Raw genomic sequence first — 18,321 nt, forward strand, 5'->3', positions numbered from 1 at the left:
GGAGCTCAGACGTAAAGACAGTTAAGTATCCTAGTGTGGTAACTGCCAGCCAGGTCATGAGCCACCTCAGATCTGGTAAGGCGACCAAGGTAAACCATGGCCTCCCGATGCCCCCTTCCCGGCATTGGCCGCTTCCTTGGGTTCTGTGGGCTCGCAGATGTGAGGAATGTTCTGCACTTCACGACCTCTTCCGGGAGGGACGCTGCTCTATTTTAAGGGTTCAGCCCCTCCTGCCAGGTCCAAGAGACGGGGATCTCATCACCTTTTAGCACCACACCTTCAGGAGGTGGGGGGGGGAGCAAGGTATTGGGCACAGTGCCCAGGGGTGGAGTCTCAGGAGGTTGAAGCAGCTTTTGGGCAGGTGAGCCATGGCCTCAGCCACCCACGTTTCTCCCACCTCCCACCTCCGGCCTCCTCTTTCCACTACCTCATGCCTTGTAATGACTGAGACAAGAAAGGGCCTCAAAGGGTTTGCCCCCAAAGCCATTTAGCGTGAGCCCTGGACGCTCTGAACCCCGCCCCTTTCCCCATTAGTTAAGCGACATCAAGTACGCTCCTCAATACTACTTTGCCTCCCTTGGCCCACGCGCTTGGCCTCAGCCCAAAGGTTCCAAGACCCGGCAGCAGCAGGACAGAGGCAATGACACCAAATATATAGGAAATATTTTTATTTCAAAAAGTGTACTGAAGGCATCCTAAAACCTTAAAGAGGATCCTGGACACGTAAGCCTACCGAACGGACAAATAAATACACAAATCTGCCCCACGCTCTGGGGCTGGCACTGGATGTCGGACGCTGGAGGGAGACTGTCCTAGTCCAGAAGAGTCTCTGAGGTCATATAAATATAGAATACTTTATAGCAGTAGGTCAGCATTAAATACAAGTCACTGAACTTTCATAACTCGTCTCATAGGCTGAAAAAGTTGTGTACATCTGACGTGTAGAGACAGTCCCTCCCAGGCTGGCCCAGGCCGTCAGTGCACAGACCTGTGTGCGTGATGGGAACCCGTGCCTACAGGAGCGGGCAGGGCAGGGAAGGGAGGAGACGTTTCTCAAGGGTCATCCCCAATCCCGGACCCCCAGCAGGAGCCTGCTGTTGCCTAGGCTGCTGCGTCCCCTTCCCGTCTTTGGTCTTTTAACCCAAAGACCGGGTCTGGGGGGTGGGGACCTGGGTAGTTCTAGAGTGAACATCACTGGCCCCCTGCCCCCCGAAACCATCATCTGAGCAGCCGCCAGAGAGTGGGGTGGTCGGTCACACAGTGAAGTACCAAAAATGCAGGAAAGACCAGACAAAGGCCCGGGCCCAGGCACCGGCCCTCACTGCTGACCAGAAGTGCTGCAGCGGGTGACAAAGGCTGGTTTCTATGAGAACATGAGCGTCTGCAGCCCCGCGGTCCCAGCAAAAGCCTGCCCCCCACTGCCTGCCCTGCCTTCTGGGGCTGCCAGGGCCCTTTACAGAGCCAGCCCCAGGAAAGGCACCAGGAGGGAGTCTCCCGTGAGATCGAGCTCCCCCCACCCCTGCCCATGACCTGCCACAGAAGTTGTCACCACATCTCTCTGCGTGGCCTGTCACACCCACTGGGCAGGGCACAGTCTGACACCGAGCTTGGTGACTGGCATATAATCGGGGCTCCATCAGTCCTGTGCAGCCCTGCCTTGTCGTCCCCCTACCACGGACAGGAGACAAGCCATCACGCCTGGGCAGCACCTGGCTGCAGGGAACCCGAGTCGGCCACCCCATGGAGCCTGGCGCCTCTGCGTGGGCTCAGCTCGCCAGGCAGGCACCTGGGCTAGAAAAAAGGTCTCAGTAACCCCTGGGAAGTGAAGTGAGGGCTGTGGAGAGGGAGCAACTAGGGCTGCGACCACCCTGGGGGGAGGGGCAGGCGAGCCCCAACTCACCAAGGGAGGACACTCAGACCAGGATGGGTGACCTGGGGGAGGGTCCCCAAGGGAGCAGAGGGCCAAGCATCCACCCTGGCTAAGGCCTGAGGCAGGAAGTACCAACCAAGCCCACATCCCCTGCCTTCCCACCGTGCCTGCCACACCGGGGGCTTGGAGCGGCCAGCTGAGCCACAGCGCAAGGCGAATGGAAGGGCTGGCTGGGAGCCGTGGCCACTCCAGCAGGGGTTCCAGAGCAAGACGGCTGACCTGACAGCGGTGGCCCCCCACCAGGGCTCCTCGAGGGACGAGGGACGCAGGAGGGAAGGCAGGGTCCCGCCCGACAGCCCCAAAGCTTCTGGCCAACAAAAGGGCTTTAAGTGTCACTTGTGAAGCGATGGTGAGAAAACTTTTTTTTCTTGTTAAGAACACACTGTTGAACATTTACCTAACGAGGAAAACGTAACCGCCCTCCCCTCTGGAAGGGAAGGAGGACAGATTCAAGCAAAGGCTACTTCGGAAACCATGAGAGTACAAGACCACCAATCCACCGTTCGCACTCCTCAGAAAACCAGGGACGTGACACCAGCTACGGGGGTTCCCAGGAGCTGCTTCTGCCACCCTCCTGGAGAAGCCTGGGCTTCTGAGGGGCTTAAGGCACCCTCCCACCCTGCAGAAAGCTTCGGCAATGGGAAGGGGAGAGGTTAAAGATCAAACCAACCGGACCCCGTTTCTAGCTGCCTGCCCCCCTTCTAAGGAAGGGCCAACTGTGTTTGAAAGCTTGTGACCACCTGCTGAGGCTGCCCCACCCCGGGCTTCCTTGAGAAGCAACAGGGTCCTCCGCTCACAGGCCGCAAGGGCAAGGGCGCCTGCAGCTGTCTGCCTGGCTGGGCTTCAGCGACAAAGTCCCAGGGCCTCCCAGTGAGGAGCTATGACCTTGCACTTTCGTCCTCTGCCGAACTGGCCTGGGACGAAGGGCCCGGAGGCCCCCAAGCCAGGTGGGGCTACACCAACTGGTGGGTGTGTGGACAGGGACCCCCAGCACCTGCGTCGGCCCAGGTCCACTGGAGACAGAAACTCAGCAGGTCTCTCTGGGCCCCCTTCAAGGCCACACGCCAGTCCATTCCCACTGCCCTCTGCCCCTAGGTCTGAGCTCACCTCCAGGAGGCGCACCCACGAGGGGTGTTTTGGTGCAAGACCCCAGCAGGGCCGAGGAGCTGGTCAGGCAGACCCCCTGCATCTGGGGAGCTGGCTCGCTGGGTGTCCAGCACTGGCCATGGAGGGTGGGACTCCACTGCAGCCATCGTCTGCCTGATTCTCGATGCTCTGGGACAGCAGGGCCTGCAGGGAGGCCACTCTCACACTCTCCTGGAAGGACCCCTGCCCCTCCACTCATACCCAGAAGTGGCCCTTCTCTCCCAAGGGGGGAGCAAGTAGGCACAGGTGGTGGCTGCAGGAGGTGCACGTGCCTTCATTGGTGAGGTGGGCCTGCAGCGGGGGTGACTTACTGGAACCAGAGATGTGGTGGCGGAGGCAGCTCTTCCTGGACCAAGGGAGCGGCATTCACAACGGGCCTTGGCCCCAGCAGCTGTGACTCGCACGCACGGAGACTCTCCAGCTGTCAGATCCTGAGGCTTGCTCGCTCGCTCGCTCGCTCGGCAGCCCCTGAGCCCACGCTCCAGCCAACCTGTCCCGGTGCACGAAGGATGGGGGTGCTACCCCCTGAGGTGCTGGGTTACCTGCACCAAGGCCCTCCCCGGGCCGGGCCGGGGCTAGTGCAGCTCGGCAGGGTTCTGTGGCGGCCGGGGCCGGCCCACACCCATGTCACTGCTGCCACTGTCCAGCTCAAAGCCACGGCCCCCCAAGGGCGTCTGGGGCATGAACTGTCGGAAAATGCTGACGCTGCCGTGCCAGAAAGTGGGCTCTGGGAGCCGTCCCACCACGCTCCATGCCCGGGTCTCTGGGTCGTAGGCCTCCACCACGTCGGAGAGTTCAAAGGTATTGTCGTAGCCCCCAGAGACGTAGAGCTTCCCTCCAAGGACGGCCAGGCTGCCCCCTACATGCACCTGTGGGCCAAGGGGGGCGGTGAGTGGAGGCTGGCAGTCAGGGCAGGGGCGAGCCCCAGAGCGCCTCTCCATGGGGAAGGTGCCTGGGGCCCTTGGGAGGGGCAGCCTTGGCACTTCCTACACCCCAGCTAGGCCACAGGGGCTCCATGCCACAGCGGGTCCCTATGGTGGTCAAGGGGCCATGGAGGCACTGTCCCCGTGAGCAGCATCAGCCCTGCAAAGCAGGCGTGACTGTTCTCCCCACCTCCCCCCACCACAATTATTGATCTGTTTATTTATGGCTGCGCTGGGTCTTTGTTGCTGCACATGGGCTTTCTTTAGTTGCGGCGAGCGGGGGCTACTCTTCCTTGCGGTGCGCCGGCTTCTCATTGCGGTGGCTTCTCTCATTGCGGAGCACGGGCTCTAGGCCTGCGGGCTTCAGTAGTTGTGGCTTGCGGGCTCTAGAGCGCAGGCTCAGTAGTTGTGGCGCACGGGCTTAGTTGTTCCACGGCATGTGAGATCTTCCCGGACCAGGGATCGAACCCGTTTCCCCTGCCAATGCAGGCGGATTCTTAACCACTGCGCCAGCAGGGAAGCCCTGTTCTCCCCCATCTTACAGATGGGAAAACTGAGCCTCATACAGCCGACAGCAGCAGAGCTGGGACTTGATCCAAAGTCTGAGCTTTGAACCACGAGGCTGGACTATCCCATCTTGCCCAAGACCTGCTATAATGAGTACGTGTAGCTCACTATGGGGAAAACCAAAGTTATATTTCCTAACTGTAAAGATGTTATTTATTTATTTAAAAAAATATATATATATATTTTTGGTGGCTGTGCTGCATGGCTTGTGGGATCTTAGTCCCCTGACTAGGAATTGAACCTGGGCCCTCGGCAGTGAAAGTGAGGAGTCCTAACCACTGGACTGCCAGGGAATTCCCCTAAAGATGTTAAATAAGCTGTAGAGGTATCAGGAGAGCAAGTCTGGAAATTTTTTTTTTTTTTTTGGTCACGCTGCACAGCTTGCTTGCAGGATCTTAGTTCCCCGACCAGAGGTCAAACCCATGCCCCCTGCGGTGGACGTGCTAACCACTGGACCGCCAGAGAACTCCCAGGTTTGGAAATTTTAAGAAAGACAGAAAATAAAGATATAGGTGGGGGCTTCCCTGGTGGCGCAGTGGTTGAGGGTCTGCCTGCCGATGCAGGGGACACGGGTTCGTGCCCCGGTCCGGGAAGATCCCACATGCCGCGGAGCGGCTGGGCCCGTGAGCCATGGCCACTGAGCCTGCGTGTCCAGAGCCTGTGCTCCGCAACGGGAGAGGCCACAACAGTGAGAGGCCCGCGTACTGCAAAAAAAAAAAGTAAAAGATATAGGTGGGTGTAGATGTGTATCTGAGACTAAGGAGATTGCTCGTGTAGCCAAAAGCCACCCAGCCTTCCTGGCTCTATCACATTGTGAAACTCAGCACCCTCTTCTCAATAAGCAAAGAGAGGTGAGACCCCATTAGGCAGCAAAAGTGTGGGTACACAGCAGGTGCTCAATAAGTGCACTCCCAAGGTCAATCCCCAAAGACCTCCTTGTTTGACCTCACCCCCCTGTTGCCCCCTTGTTCACTCTTCTCCAGCCACACCAGGCTGAGGGCTTGTTCCATGAACACATCAGGCATGCTCTACCCCAGGGCCTTTGCACTTGCTGTCCCTCTGTGGAACACTTCCCCAGCGTGCTCTCTGGCTCATGGCAGGTACTCAATGAACACTGGTCCGAATGGATGAACTCACTAAGCTGTGTGACCATGGCATCTTATTTAAGGTCTCTGTTTCAGTGACCCTCGAGTACAAGTCGAGGACAACGGCAGCCCTCTGTTCATGAAGGTAACACCAGGAAAGGGCCCAACACAGGGCCCTGCCCACCAGGACTGCATCCCAAACTTACGTTGACACTTCGGTTGGAAACCAGAACCAGCTTGTGCTCCCACTGCTGGCGTGTCTGCAAACTTACCTGATTCATCGATGGGATCTTATCCCATTCGTTCTTGGTGGGGTTATATACGTCCACCTCAGCAGAGTCGTCCCTGGGGAGTGGAGGGGGGAAGGAGGAGGAAGAACGGGTCAGAGTGACTAGGCAGCGCCTGAGTGTGAAGGGCTGGAGAGGAGGGTCCTCCGGGCCCATCTCCTTTGGGGACCTCTGTGATGCTATTTGGCAGCCCACCGGCCAGTGGGACCCTATCCCTGGTTCGCAGGGGCTGACTTCACCTATCTGGCCTGGGCTCTGAGGCCGGAACCCAGCCACACTCCACAAACCCAAAGATCGTGCTCTCGGGTGCTACAACGCTTCCCCGCAGCCCAGCACCAACACAGCTGCCCCTCCCCTTCGCTGCGGTCACCCAGCCTGGCCTCAGATCTTGAACTGGTAGTGGCCCTTCCCGCCAGTCTCCACTCACCCTTCCTCAGCTCACTTGGGCCACCTCTCAGGACAGCCTTCCGTGGCTGACCAGTCTAGGCCAGGCCTCCCGGCCCACTGCACAGCCCCCGTGCCCTGGACCACTGCTCGGCCACTGCCCTCCCACCGCTGTCAGTCCCTCGATCCCACCCCTTTCACTGCTGCATCCTAAGTGCCCGGCAGGGTGACCAGAGTCCCAGGAATAAGGACACCGGCACTGCCCTCCCCTTTGGGCTCAGGCTCCTTCAATCCTGTCTGACAGGCTCCTGATACCTGCAATACAAGGCTCAAAGGCATAGCCTCGAAAAACAGACACTACCCCCCAAATAGGAGTATTGACGGTAACGACGGTCACAGGTCAGGGATCAGCAGAAAGGCCAGAGAGTAAATACTTCAGGGCTTGCCAAGCAGACAGTCTCTGTAGCAGGTCCCCAGCGCTGCAGCTGAGAACAAATGCAGCCACAGTCGTATAAACAAAGGGGCTGGCTGCATTCCCATAAAACCTTATTTATGGACACAAATTTGAATTTCACATAACTTTTCACACGTCACGAAGTATTACTCACAAAGTATTACTCACTTTGATTTTTTCCTCCAGCCACAGAATGTAAAAACCACCCTTAGTTTGTGGCACATAAGATGATGATAATTGATATGGGAACCCGCTGGGCTGCCCCCCGACCCCTGCAGAGACACAGGAGCTGCAGCCAGAAGGTGCCAGGCTGGACAACGCTCTCGGCTTCTGCCTCTGTGGGCGCTGGGACAGCCCAGCCCGGGAGCCACGTTAAGTGGGGACTGAGGCAGAGCACTGCTGGAGGCGCGGGAGGGGGCCACCGGCCACTGCTCAGAGCCCAGGGCAGCAGCAGCCCACAGGCTGCGGCCTCCACGCAGCGTGGACCCTTCCTGTGGACCGGAGCTACCCCGACAGGTGGCATTCTGAGCAGTGAGATGCGGCTGAGGCACCGAAGTGCGTGGACACAGCGCAGGAACGCTCGAGCACACGAGACCCTGGCCCCTGGTCTCGCCCACACTCTCAGGTGAGGCCAGGCCCGCACTACTCGACAGGCTGCCCTTCTAGACCACTCACCCTCTTGGCCGGTTTGGCGGTGGCAGTGTGCAGTGAGCAGAGTTGAGCCCACCTCCCGGGCCCCCCATGGCTCAGGCGACCCCGTACAAAGGCTCACAGAGGACCTGGGGGGCACCCTAATGCTCACACGTGGGGCAGTTTAGCAGCTGACCAGTGACCCCGACCAGGAGGAGGCAGGCACAGGGGCCTTCCCTCCGAAGACCGGTCCTTGGGCACCTCTCGTTCTAGGACCACGGCGGAGGGGGTGGGGGATGAGGGGAGGACATTCTCAAAGTTGCGCAGCCTGGAACTGCCACGAGGGGCTGAAGCCAAGGTTCTGGCACCCTCATGAGTTGTATTTATAGCCATCTCCACCCCCATCTTTGAAGACATGACTTGGGGGAGGGAGAGCTGGGTGAAGGGTCAGATGATGTTTTGTAACAGGACCGGGAGCTGGCTGGGATTCTGGGGCTTTCTCAGAGCAGATCTTCACTTCCTAGGATACGGGGAGGCCTGGCCCCTTGGCCACCTGCGTGACAAGCAACACCACCTCGGTTCCAGATGTGTTCTCCCTGAAAGCCTGGGAAGGCACCTGGAGTCTGGGGGAGGGGCAGCTCAGACCGTGAGGGGGTGTGGGCCGAGAAGCACAGTGCCCCTGTCCCCAGAGGCTCCCAATTCAAAGTCGCAGGCAGAAAGGGGACAGAGGGGATGGCCGTTCACACCTTACCCTTTCCTTCTGGTCTCGTACCTTCAGGCAGGCTCTAGGCCAGGGAGGGGAGCGGCAGGTACACACACCTGCAGCACGTATGTACGTGCACATGTACGCAGAAGCTGTGAGCTCCTAGTTCCTTGGACGCCTACTGGCCCATCAGGAGGGGGCATGTCGCTGTGCCAAGTCATCAAGACTCACAGATGCATGGTGACCCACCGGCTGCCCAGCTCCGCTGCAGGCTGCCGAGGCCACAGCCTGGCCCAGGGAGGCTGTGATGTGGTGACGGTACACGGGACCTGCGCTGGATGTCCTTGGTCCTAACCCTGTGCCACCACGTAAAGCCTGTGGTTGTAAGCAAGTCCCTTACCCCTCTAAGCCTCTGTTTTGCCACCTGTGAAATGGGGATGACAGTGGTGCCCATCTCAGCAGACAGTCATGGGGATCAGCTGTGAAAATGTCCATGAAACAGGCAACCAGAGCTCGGACCCCAACATGCTAACTACTGTCATCGTTCCCACAGGCAGCTCTGGGCCTGGTCAGTATCAGGCTCCTCCCTGGTCCTGGGTGGCTGCGGGATCTTTGGAGAACAGCATTCTTTCAGCAAGACTCACCAGCCCTCCCTGTGCCAGGCCAGGCGGGAAGGGATAGACAGAACGTGCGGAAACGCACTGAACACACAAGTGCTGCTTTCCGCAGAGGGGGCAGGGCTGATCCCTCCGCCTGGCACCAGCCCGCTGGTGAGCAAAGGGTCCCTCTATCAAGGCCACCCCACCCCAAAGACTCAAGTGTCCAGAAAGCTCTCCTCTGGTCTTTTTAAGATGCAAAGTCCCTCTCAGGTAGGACAGGTGGTTCCTTTTAGTAAAGGCCACATGAGACCAACAAGGGCTTTTAGTGGGACCCACCAGGCGAAGTCCAGCCAAAGAGACACAACTGATTTAGCTTCTATGAATCTCAAAAAGTTCTCTGCGAGGACCTAGCTCCATCCCACTTGGGATCCTCAGAGGCCACAGAAACCGTTCTAAAGAATGGGGGCAGAACAAAGGCGCCAGGTCAGAAAGACCCAGCCCCAGAGCCCAGTGTGGCCTCAGTTTCCTCATCTGTGAAATGGGGAGAACAGTAAAGATGAGCTTAGCATAGGACCTGGTAAAAAAGATCACGCAGTGGCCTTGGCCCCTAGGGACTCACCTGATGAAGTACATGAGTCCATTCAGAGTCACTGTCTTGGGGGCAAAGGACCAGGGTGGGAGCTGGCCGCAGTCCACCAGTGACCATAGGTCCATGTCTGGATTGTAGCACTGCATCACCATGGTCTCTTTGCCGGCCAGGGAGCCAATGGCGTAGAGCCGGCCTCGGCAGGCCGTGGTGGAACAATTGTCCATGGGGTAGGTCATGGGCTGCAAGGCCTCCCAGGAGTCAGTGGTGTGGTCGTAGCGCTCCGTGCTGTCTGCGGCCACCACGTACAGCAGCCCATCCAGCACGGAGGAGCTGTGGTACTCCCGGGCCTTCAGCATGGGCGCCACCTCCGTCCACTCGTTCACGCTTGAGTTGTACCTCCACACGCAGTCGTAGAGCCGGGAGCCATCGGACCCGCCTGCCGGGGCAGACAACGTGCAGATGGTCAGCCCACACTGACTCAGGGTGATTCACCCACCCGCGACTCCCTGAATTTCTCAGAGGGGGAAGGACAACCCTCTCATCTTGGGGGAGGGATAACCCTCACCTGCCTCCAGGTAAACACACATCCTCTCTCACCAAGGCCGGGCCAGGGGCCCCGGCAATGCGTAGGCTGACCGCTGCCCAGGAGGATGGCCGTGAAGTCGCCACCAGGGCCTCCCTGGTGGCGCAGGGGTTGGGGGTCCGCCTGCCGATGCAGCGGACACGGGTTCGTGCCCCGGTCCGGGAGGATCCCACATGCCGTGGAGCGGCTGGGCCCGTGAGCCACGGCCGCTGAGCCTGCGCGTCCGGAGCCTGGGCTCCGCAACGGGAGAGGCCACAGCAGTGAGAGGCCCGCGTACCGCGAAAAACAAACAAACAAAAAACACCACCAAATCTCTGCGGGCCAAGCCAAGGCTCAGGGGCCGCAATTCTAAGTAAACAGCAATCTCAGTCTGGACTCCCCGCACAAGCAGTCAAACACCTCAGCGGACTGGGGCTCAGGCCGTGGAGTCCACGCTCCTGGGGAGCCACAAAGCATGTGGGTGGGGGGCCCAGGGTCTTGTCCACCAAATTCTAGGCTTCCCGGGCGGCCCCTAACCAGGGCTGTGCCAGGATGAGTTGAGCGGAAATCTACAGAAACCTAACACAGAAAGTGATGCCACGCAGACCTCCCTGGCGGCCCAGCGGTCAAGACCCGCACTGCCACTGCAGGGGGCCCAGGTTCAATCCCTGTTTGGGAACTAAGACCCTGCATGCTGAGGCCAAGAAAAAAAGAAAGTGATGCTATGAGTGCACTTCTGGGGTTGTATTTCTTGATTTATATGCAAGTTACTGACATGTTTTGTTTGGAAAAAACTCATCGAGCTGTACAAGTATGATGTATACTTTTCCGTCTATATTTAAAAAAAAAAGGCTTAAAACCAACCAAACAAAGTCCAGTGGTACTGGCTATAGCCACAAATTAAACCAGGTTCACTTAAGACATCAGAATTCCCACAGTATGAAGGGACCCCAAGAAGCCTGGGGGTTGCGTTCCTCTATTGCCCCAAGGCTGGGGCCACAGGGCAGAGCAGAGCCGGCCTGACATTCTATCCGGCTCATAGCCCTGAGCTTTTAGAAGGAGAAGGCAGGGTCCTTGTAAAGTCCTCTCTGCCTCCTTCCTTCTAAAGGAGAACTGTGTCAAAGGCAGCTGAAGCCTTTTTCCTTCCAAAGGAGAACCGTGTCAAAGGCAGCTGAAGTCGCTTTCTCATCCCCTCGCCCCGTGAAATTCCCTAGAGGCAGCTGTAGGGACCCACTCAGCCACCTGTCTAAACCCAAAGGATTAGCTGCTCAGCTGAGACATTTATGGAAGGTGTGCAAAGTTGGGGCGAGTCTCACCAGTTCTGGGAATTCACCGGCCAGACTTCTGTGGTGGGGGAGTGGGAATGGTGGTCCCCAAACAACACAGGGCCAACCTCAGGTTGGAAAGGGACTGATTCTGGCAGATTCCCGCAGAGGCTGGACCTGGAGCTGCAGGCCAAGGAAGCTGTGGCCACAGGGCCGAGCCGGTCCTTACGCCGGGATGCGCCCCACTTGTCAGCTCAGGGCCGGCTTTCTCCGGACCGTGCCAGGCTGGACACAGCGCCGTGATGGCACAGCCGGGGCCTCCCAGCCTGATCCAGCCCTCTGCTGGCCCCAAGTGCAGGCCTGGTCGGTTCTTTCCTTATATAGCCGTCACACAGACCGCCCCTCCTCACCCCACTCAAGGAGGTAGACTCATGTTTGAACTGGGATTTATCTTTAACGAAAAATGTGGGAGATGCCCAGGACGAGGGCGGGCTGGGACACGCCCAGCATGACTCGGCAGTGTTTTGGGGTTTGAGCCAAGTAACTGGAAGAAAACCTCTTAGCATGTGACTCTGTTTACAGTCGCTGGGCAGGGAGCAGCCTAAACACCACGTGACCCAAGCGCAGGGCCTAGGTCCAAGCCCTGTCACTGGTGACCAAGTGTGCTGCTCAGCCATGAGGGAGAAATCCCCCGTGGGGGGGTGGGGGGGGAGAATGGATGTATCACAGGGCGTCAGTCCCTGGCCCGTCCCCAGATTCCTTAGTGAGAAAAAGAAAGCACTGATTGTGCGGGGTGACTGCCCCAGTATCTTGCAACCTAATGGGGGCATCACCCGGGCAAGGAGGAGGCTGCCCAGGCAGGTCCTGCGTGCTGGGAAGAGACCCACAAACAGCTACTTGTCCCACTCACACAAGGGATTCTTCTTCTAGATCTTAAGTATCAACCCTAGAAACGTACGTGCGTGCCAGCCTGGGGGAGAAGGAGGGGAAAGGGAAGTGGCCACTTGCACCCAGGGGCGGTCCCGGCATTCCAGGTATTGCGGGTTCTCCTGCAGGTGGATGTATTCCCCCAGCGGGGCGGGGGTCCAGGCGGCCCAGGGTCCTCCTGACCAGCCCCCAGCCCACTCACTCACCCGTCACGTAGATGTCGTTGCCTAGCGCCACGATGCTGTAGCCCCCGCCCAGGTGGTCGGGGAACTCGGCCAAGTAGCGCCACTGGCCCGTCTGTGGATTGTAGCAGTCGACGGTGACCAGCTCGTCGCAGTCCTGGTCGCAACCGCCCACCAGCACGAGGATCTCCGCGAGGCCGGTTGAGGGGCGCGGGCGCATCCGGGGACAGGGCCCGCGGTCGTGGCGGTCGTAACGCGCTGCCTGGAAGTCGCGCGCCTCGCGCAGTAGGCGCAGGCAGGGCGGGCAGCGGGCCACCAGCGGCTCGGCCTCGACGTGCGCCAGCAGGTAGAAGCGGCGCACGAAAGGCAGGCGCACGGCCTCGAGCAGCTGCGGCCAGTGCGCGGCGCGCCGCGGCGGGTCGGCGCGCACCCAGCGCAGCGCCAGCTGGTAGGCGGCCTCCTCCTTGGGCACGCACAGCCCGTCGTCGCGCAGGTAGCGCAGCAGCCGCGCCAGGGGCAGCCGCTCCAGCTGCTCGGCGCCCAGCTCGCCCACGTGGCGCAGGATGAAGCGCTGCGCCGCGCTCGCCAGCCCCGCGCAGCTGAAGGCCTCGGCGAAGTCCTGCATGTCCAGGCAGTTGGTCAGGTCGAGCTGCTGCTGTAGGAAGGCGCCGCACGCCTCCTTCACGGCCGGGAACTGCAGCAGGTCGGCGGCGCGCAGCAGCGGCTCGGCGTTGTCGCCGCTCACCGCCACGCGGCCCGTGTAGCTGAAGTCGAGCAGCAGCTGCAGCATGTCGGGCGGCACGCCATGCAGGCGCACCCGCTCGGCGCGGCTCTCGCGCAGCTGCCCGGCGAACATGGCGCGGAAGTAGGGGCTGGCGGCCGCCAGCACGGCGCGGTGCGCCGGGAAGTCGCGCCCTCCCGCTGCCTCCAGGGTCACGTCCAGGAACTTGCGCTCGGCGCGGAGCTGGCTCAGGCCGCGCAGCAGGCTTAGCGCGTGCGCAGGGTCCGAGAAGGGTAGCACGGCTAGGGGCGCCGGCCGCTCCATGGCGCCTTGGCTGGGGGCGCGGGGCCGCTGCGCGCGCGCGCTACTCGGAAAATCCGCCGCCAGGGCCAGCGGGAGAGACACTAGGAGCTGGTCGCCCCGGCTATAAATAGGGCCGGGCGCCTCGGCCTCCGGGGGGGCGGGGGCCGGGCGGGGGCGGGGCGTCACCGGCACCGCCCACTTAACCCCTCCGGGCCCGGCGCCGCCGCCCGTCCTGCCACCCGGCTGAGCTCGCTGACTCGCCTCCCCTCGCGTGCTCCCGCCCCCGCGCTCCAGGCTGAGTCACCGCCGCCCGCGCCCGTTCCCTCTCTCCGCCCTTCCGGGGCTTCCTGCAGCCTCCCGCCGACGCCCGAGACGGGGACACCGGGTGACAAGGGTCCTCTCCGAGGGGCGGCCCTGCCGTGCGCTGGGATCGGGGGCCTCCAGGGCCTGCCCACCACCTACTCGGGCCCGGCTGCTGAACAAAACCCGGTGGTGGCGGAGGAAGCCACCCCTTTCGCGCCAGACTTCCCAACTGTTCCCGGGCGACTCGGTACAATGGCTTTTTTTTTTTTTTTTGAATTCCACTAGTTCCAAGGGTTGCTAGTTAACCCTATCTCGGGACAGGTTTCAAACGACAGAATTTCTTTCTTTTCTTTTTTCTTTTTTTCTTTTTTTACAATTCAGGAACAGAGCAGGAACAATTATAAGTTTTTTAGGTGACTTTTTTTCTTGGCGCATCCGTAAGGGACACGGGGCCAGATGCCAGGAATCTGCTCCACTGTGTTCCTGCAGGAGTTTCAAACTTGACTAACGCGGTCGTTAACTTTCGTCAGCGCAGAAGGCGCAATTTTAGTTTCCGAGTCATAGAGACTCTTTCAGGCTCCTGAGCTACCCTCTGAAGGGGTCATCCTGGCCTCCTCGCCCTTCCTCTCCTGGAAATGGAAGTGGGAAAGGCAGAAATCAGGGTAGGAAAAATCCATGAGAATTCGTAAGAATATACTGTTAAGCTGAACAAAAAGCTGAAGCATCAGAAAATAATTCCAGGGAAAAAATAGTTTTTCCTATTCCATGAGAGGGGCGCTAGGTACCTGGGGGTCAGGGCCCTCAGCTCAAGGTCAGACAGGGGACTGCCTTAAAAACCAGGGGATGTGGCTGTTCAGAGATGTCACAGTCAGGTGTGGGGTGACCGTGAAGAAAGAAATCTTCCTTACTTTGGTTCCAATAGATACAATGCCAGGACTGTGTTTTCACTGAAACCATATGAAAAAGTTCCCTCACTTGAAAGCCATTTTTTTCTTTAGTTTAATGTATGTTTTGCTCAGTTTTAGAAAAGACCCTTAAATGTATTGTTTGTAATGATAAAAATAAAGTTATATCTAACTGTCTAAAAAAAAAAAGAAAGAAAGAAAAGACCTTTATTCCACTTCTTGTGTTGCAGATGAAACCTGAGTTTCTGTTATTGGATAGCAACCCCCATGCCCCGTGGGCTTGGCAAAGACATTCCAGACAGCAGCCTCATTCCGCCCACGTGTGTCCCAGGGCAGGCCAGGCGCACCAGGAGTTGCTGTCATTTCTTGGTTCCAGCTCAGTCGGCACAGCCTTTGGAGAAGACTTCTTGGTTTTATTCCATCTCTGACATGCAAACTGTAGGCTTTCTCTTCTACTTGTGAATCTCTCATCATCTTGCCGTGAAAAGGTATCTACTCTAAATGTCAGTATGGGAAGCACAGGCCTAAGTCAGAAAGCATTCAGGTACCCAGGCGGGCTGCCTGTTGCCCATAGATGGACTGTTCACACAGCTATTAACGGCAGCAGCAGCATTCCTGGGCCCAGGAGCCCGGCCAATAAGCTTACTTGCTCAGGCTTTGTGACAAGAAAGTCTAAGTAGCCAGGAAGTGGGATGTTTGTAGGGAAAAGTACTACAGTCCCTCTGGGTCAGAACTCATCCACCTGGTATAAATCAAATCTTTTAAATCAAATCTTTTAAATGTTTCTGTAGTTAAGAACCGAGTCCAGTTTTATGTATTCCTAACAACAGGGGGTTATTTAACTCATGTTTCAGCCTTACTCTGAAGAATAATGATGCAATATTGATTGAAATGGAAAGATGTTCATGTTATAATGTCCAGCAAACAATCTGATTACCCATAGTATGACCCCATTTGTTAATTAATTTGTTTTTATTTTGGCCACGCGGTGCATGCAGGATCTTAGCATGCGGGATCTTAGTTTCCTGACCCGGGATCGAACCCGTGCCCCATTTGTTATACGTGTTCGTATGCCTACCAAAAAACTGTGAAGGTAACATTTTCTCTAGGTGGCTAGGTTTGTTTTGTTGTTTTTTCTTGCCTGCATTTTCTGTCTTTCTGTACTAAACATATATACCCTGTGTATTAAAGAAATATTAAAAGTTCAAAATAAAAAGTTCAGTTCTTGAGGAAAAAAAGCACATTATTAATAGCCCAGACCTAACAGATTATTTGAAGCCATGTGTATATATCTAAGTCAATAAAGGAATGTGGTTAGAAAAGAAAGGAACAGATTTAGACTTATCAGCTGTGTTTGGAATTTTGAATAACCTGCTAACCCAAGCATGCTATTTAGTTCCCCCTTTTTTTTTTTGCTCATTAATCTCATGTGTTCAAAATGGGAATGTGCGAAATTCATTCACTGCGGTATGACAATGTGATGGATACAGTCAGCAAACTGTATTAACTAAGGGGATTTAAACTTCTCAAATATCATCCAACACCCTGGCATGGTGGAAACACCATTGTTTGGTGAGGAAGGTGTTAACTCTGGCCAACAAGCAAGTTTGTGAGAAAATGGACTTAAAGACTAAACTTGAGCCATGAGAGTTTTAGAAGTGTACCTCTTCTAAAATCATGAAAATGGTCTTTGTCTAAGTAACTTTATGATAATGTAATACAACGTGAATTAACAAATAATGGTACTGTTTCATTAAAAAAATGAAGACTACTTAATTTTGATATTTGAATTCTGATTTTAGGCAGACAGGACAAGAGGTAACTGAGATAATTTTAAAAGCTGCTGTTACATCCTTTTTCCTTTCTTTGAGAGCATATAGGAACACATACCATAGCATTTATAGAGTCAAAAAGAGATTGCATCTTTTTCATATTACACACTGATTTTTTCTGATTCTGGGCTGCCTAAGGTGTGGTTTGTAATGCGCTTACTACATATAAACTTCTTCCTTTAAGGAATGTTACAGTATTCTCTATTAAGAGCATTATTATATGTAAATGATATATTGCAAGTAAACACATTTAAATAGTTTGGCGCATAGGGTTAGCTATTAATCTTTATATTTTACCTGTATAAACCATAACACGAGAAATTCATTTGACTCTTCTATGCACAGGTAATTTTCCTCACTATATGAAAAGTTGACAATACTTAGTTTAGAAATTTATTAATGATTTAAAATTATTCACACATATATTCTTTTTTTTGTTATTTTTTATTAAAAAAATTTTTTTATTCACACATATGTATATTCATACAGCAGTCAAGGTACTAAAAATTAAAAACAATACAGTTTTGAGGAATTTTCACTTATTTTCCTCTCCTGGAAATGGGAGTGAGAAAGGCAGAAACCTGAAGATAGGAAAAATCCATAAGAATATCCTATTAAGCCGAACAAAAAGCTGAAGCACTAAAAAATAATCCCAGGAGAAGTAAACCTTTGGTTATGTTTATAACTACACTCGAGCACAGAGAGTTAAGACGGAGGCAGAAGGCATTCCTGAATTTTCCCCAAGTGACTGCAGTGTAGCTGGTGAGATTTAGGAAGGTGAAACTATATTTGGTAACCCAATTAAAAGAACTACATTCTCAAGCTACTTACTGGGAAACCATTCTTAGTATTTTGAAACTTGTCATAACCTGTGCTAATGTTGGCTTTTGTCTTCCTCTTTCCTGAGTAACTATAATCATCTGACAGTTAGCATTCAGCAGCAGGTGTTTTTTGTTTTTTGCTTTTTAAAGCAGAAAACAAGGATCTGGCTACTGCGGCTAATGCTCTTGCATTGGTCTTGGGATTCTAGATTTGCCCCCTGGAGCCCAGGAGTGGTACAGTATACCTGAGAAATAAACTAGGTATGTTGAAGAAACCTAAGCCTGTCATACAGAGAAAACTAGCTTTATTATCCCCACAGCTACACATTATGCTGTTGAATTTGGTTCAATTATTGGTGTTACAGTCCTTTCTCAGGCTAGGGAAGGGATGATAGATATTAACATCTAAACCAAAGGGCCAAATTTCTAAGGGAAATCAAAGGAAGGAGAGACAAAGGGCTTCCTCCGTGAAGTTTTCTATTTCACCTGAGTGGCAGGCAGGGAGACAAGCAGAGTACACCGGGTGTATTGGTCGCCTCTGTGTACTAAGAACTTATTCAAGAGATAACTATTGGATACCTATTCTGAGCAAGAGTTATCACTGTCACATGACAGAATCCAAGTTTGGTATTTTCTTAGTGTGACTGAGTGGTCCAATATAGGTCCCTGAATTCTAGGCTCTTTTGTCATCAAGCCCATTATGACTATGAACAAGTTCTTTATTTCAGTTTCTTAATTGGGTGGGTGGGTGGGGGAATTTAATGTTTACTACATGCAAAATTATACCAGAGGGAATAATGATCAATTTAAAAAAATTCCTCTTTATTCATTTGGACTTTGCCTCCAATAATTATTGTTTTTTTTGGTATTTACACCTTTAAACTACCAATAGGATAATGTCCTTCTTGGCCCTTTCGGTATTCAGGCAAAACAAGCTGCCCTGGGTGAGTCTGACCCTGGGCAGCATTGGCTTACCTCAGGACATTTGCTCTGGCCTCACCGATCAGATAACATCCCAAATCTGACTAAAGCATCTGAATGTGACAAGTCTGCAAGAAGATGTTAATGATGTTTCCACAGGCTAAATCCAATGTCTGTTTTTATCTTACCAGCTTTGTAAAGCACCTCAATTTGCTGTCACCTCTGGGGAGCCCTCCAATCTTTGAAGATCTTGCTAAAATAATATTTTGAAAAAAGTGGCAA

General features: G+C 55.0%; 1 protein-coding gene and 1 long non-coding RNA gene across 2 annotated transcripts; one reads left to right on the forward strand and one right to left on the reverse strand.

Annotated features, from left to right (window-relative positions):
• Nucleotides 1-653: 653 nt before the first annotated feature.
• On the reverse strand, nt 654-13,365 carry KLHL21 (kelch like family member 21). Its single transcript, XM_067718701.1, has 4 exons — nt 12,258-13,365; nt 9,328-9,733; nt 5,924-5,996; nt 654-3,945 (listed from the first exon to the last, which is right to left on the reverse strand). Exons 1-4 carry the CDS (start codon nt 13,276-13,278, stop codon nt 3,652-3,654), a joined length of 1,794 nt encoding a protein of 597 aa, XP_067574802.1. The 5' UTR covers nt 13,279-13,365; the 3' UTR covers nt 654-3,651.
• On the forward strand, nt 13,366-15,711 carry LOC137214655 (uncharacterized). Its single transcript, XR_010938976.1, has 2 exons — nt 13,366-13,807; nt 14,696-15,711. It is a non-coding gene; the product is annotated as an uncharacterized lncRNA (long non-coding RNA).
• The last annotated feature ends 2,610 nt before the right edge of the window (nt 15,712-18,321 follow it).

This window comes from Pseudorca crassidens, chromosome 2, assembly GCF_039906515.1.
Source record: "Pseudorca crassidens isolate mPseCra1 chromosome 2, mPseCra1.hap1, whole genome shotgun sequence".
NCBI classification, from domain to species: Eukaryota; Metazoa; Chordata; class Mammalia; order Artiodactyla; family Delphinidae; genus Pseudorca; species Pseudorca crassidens.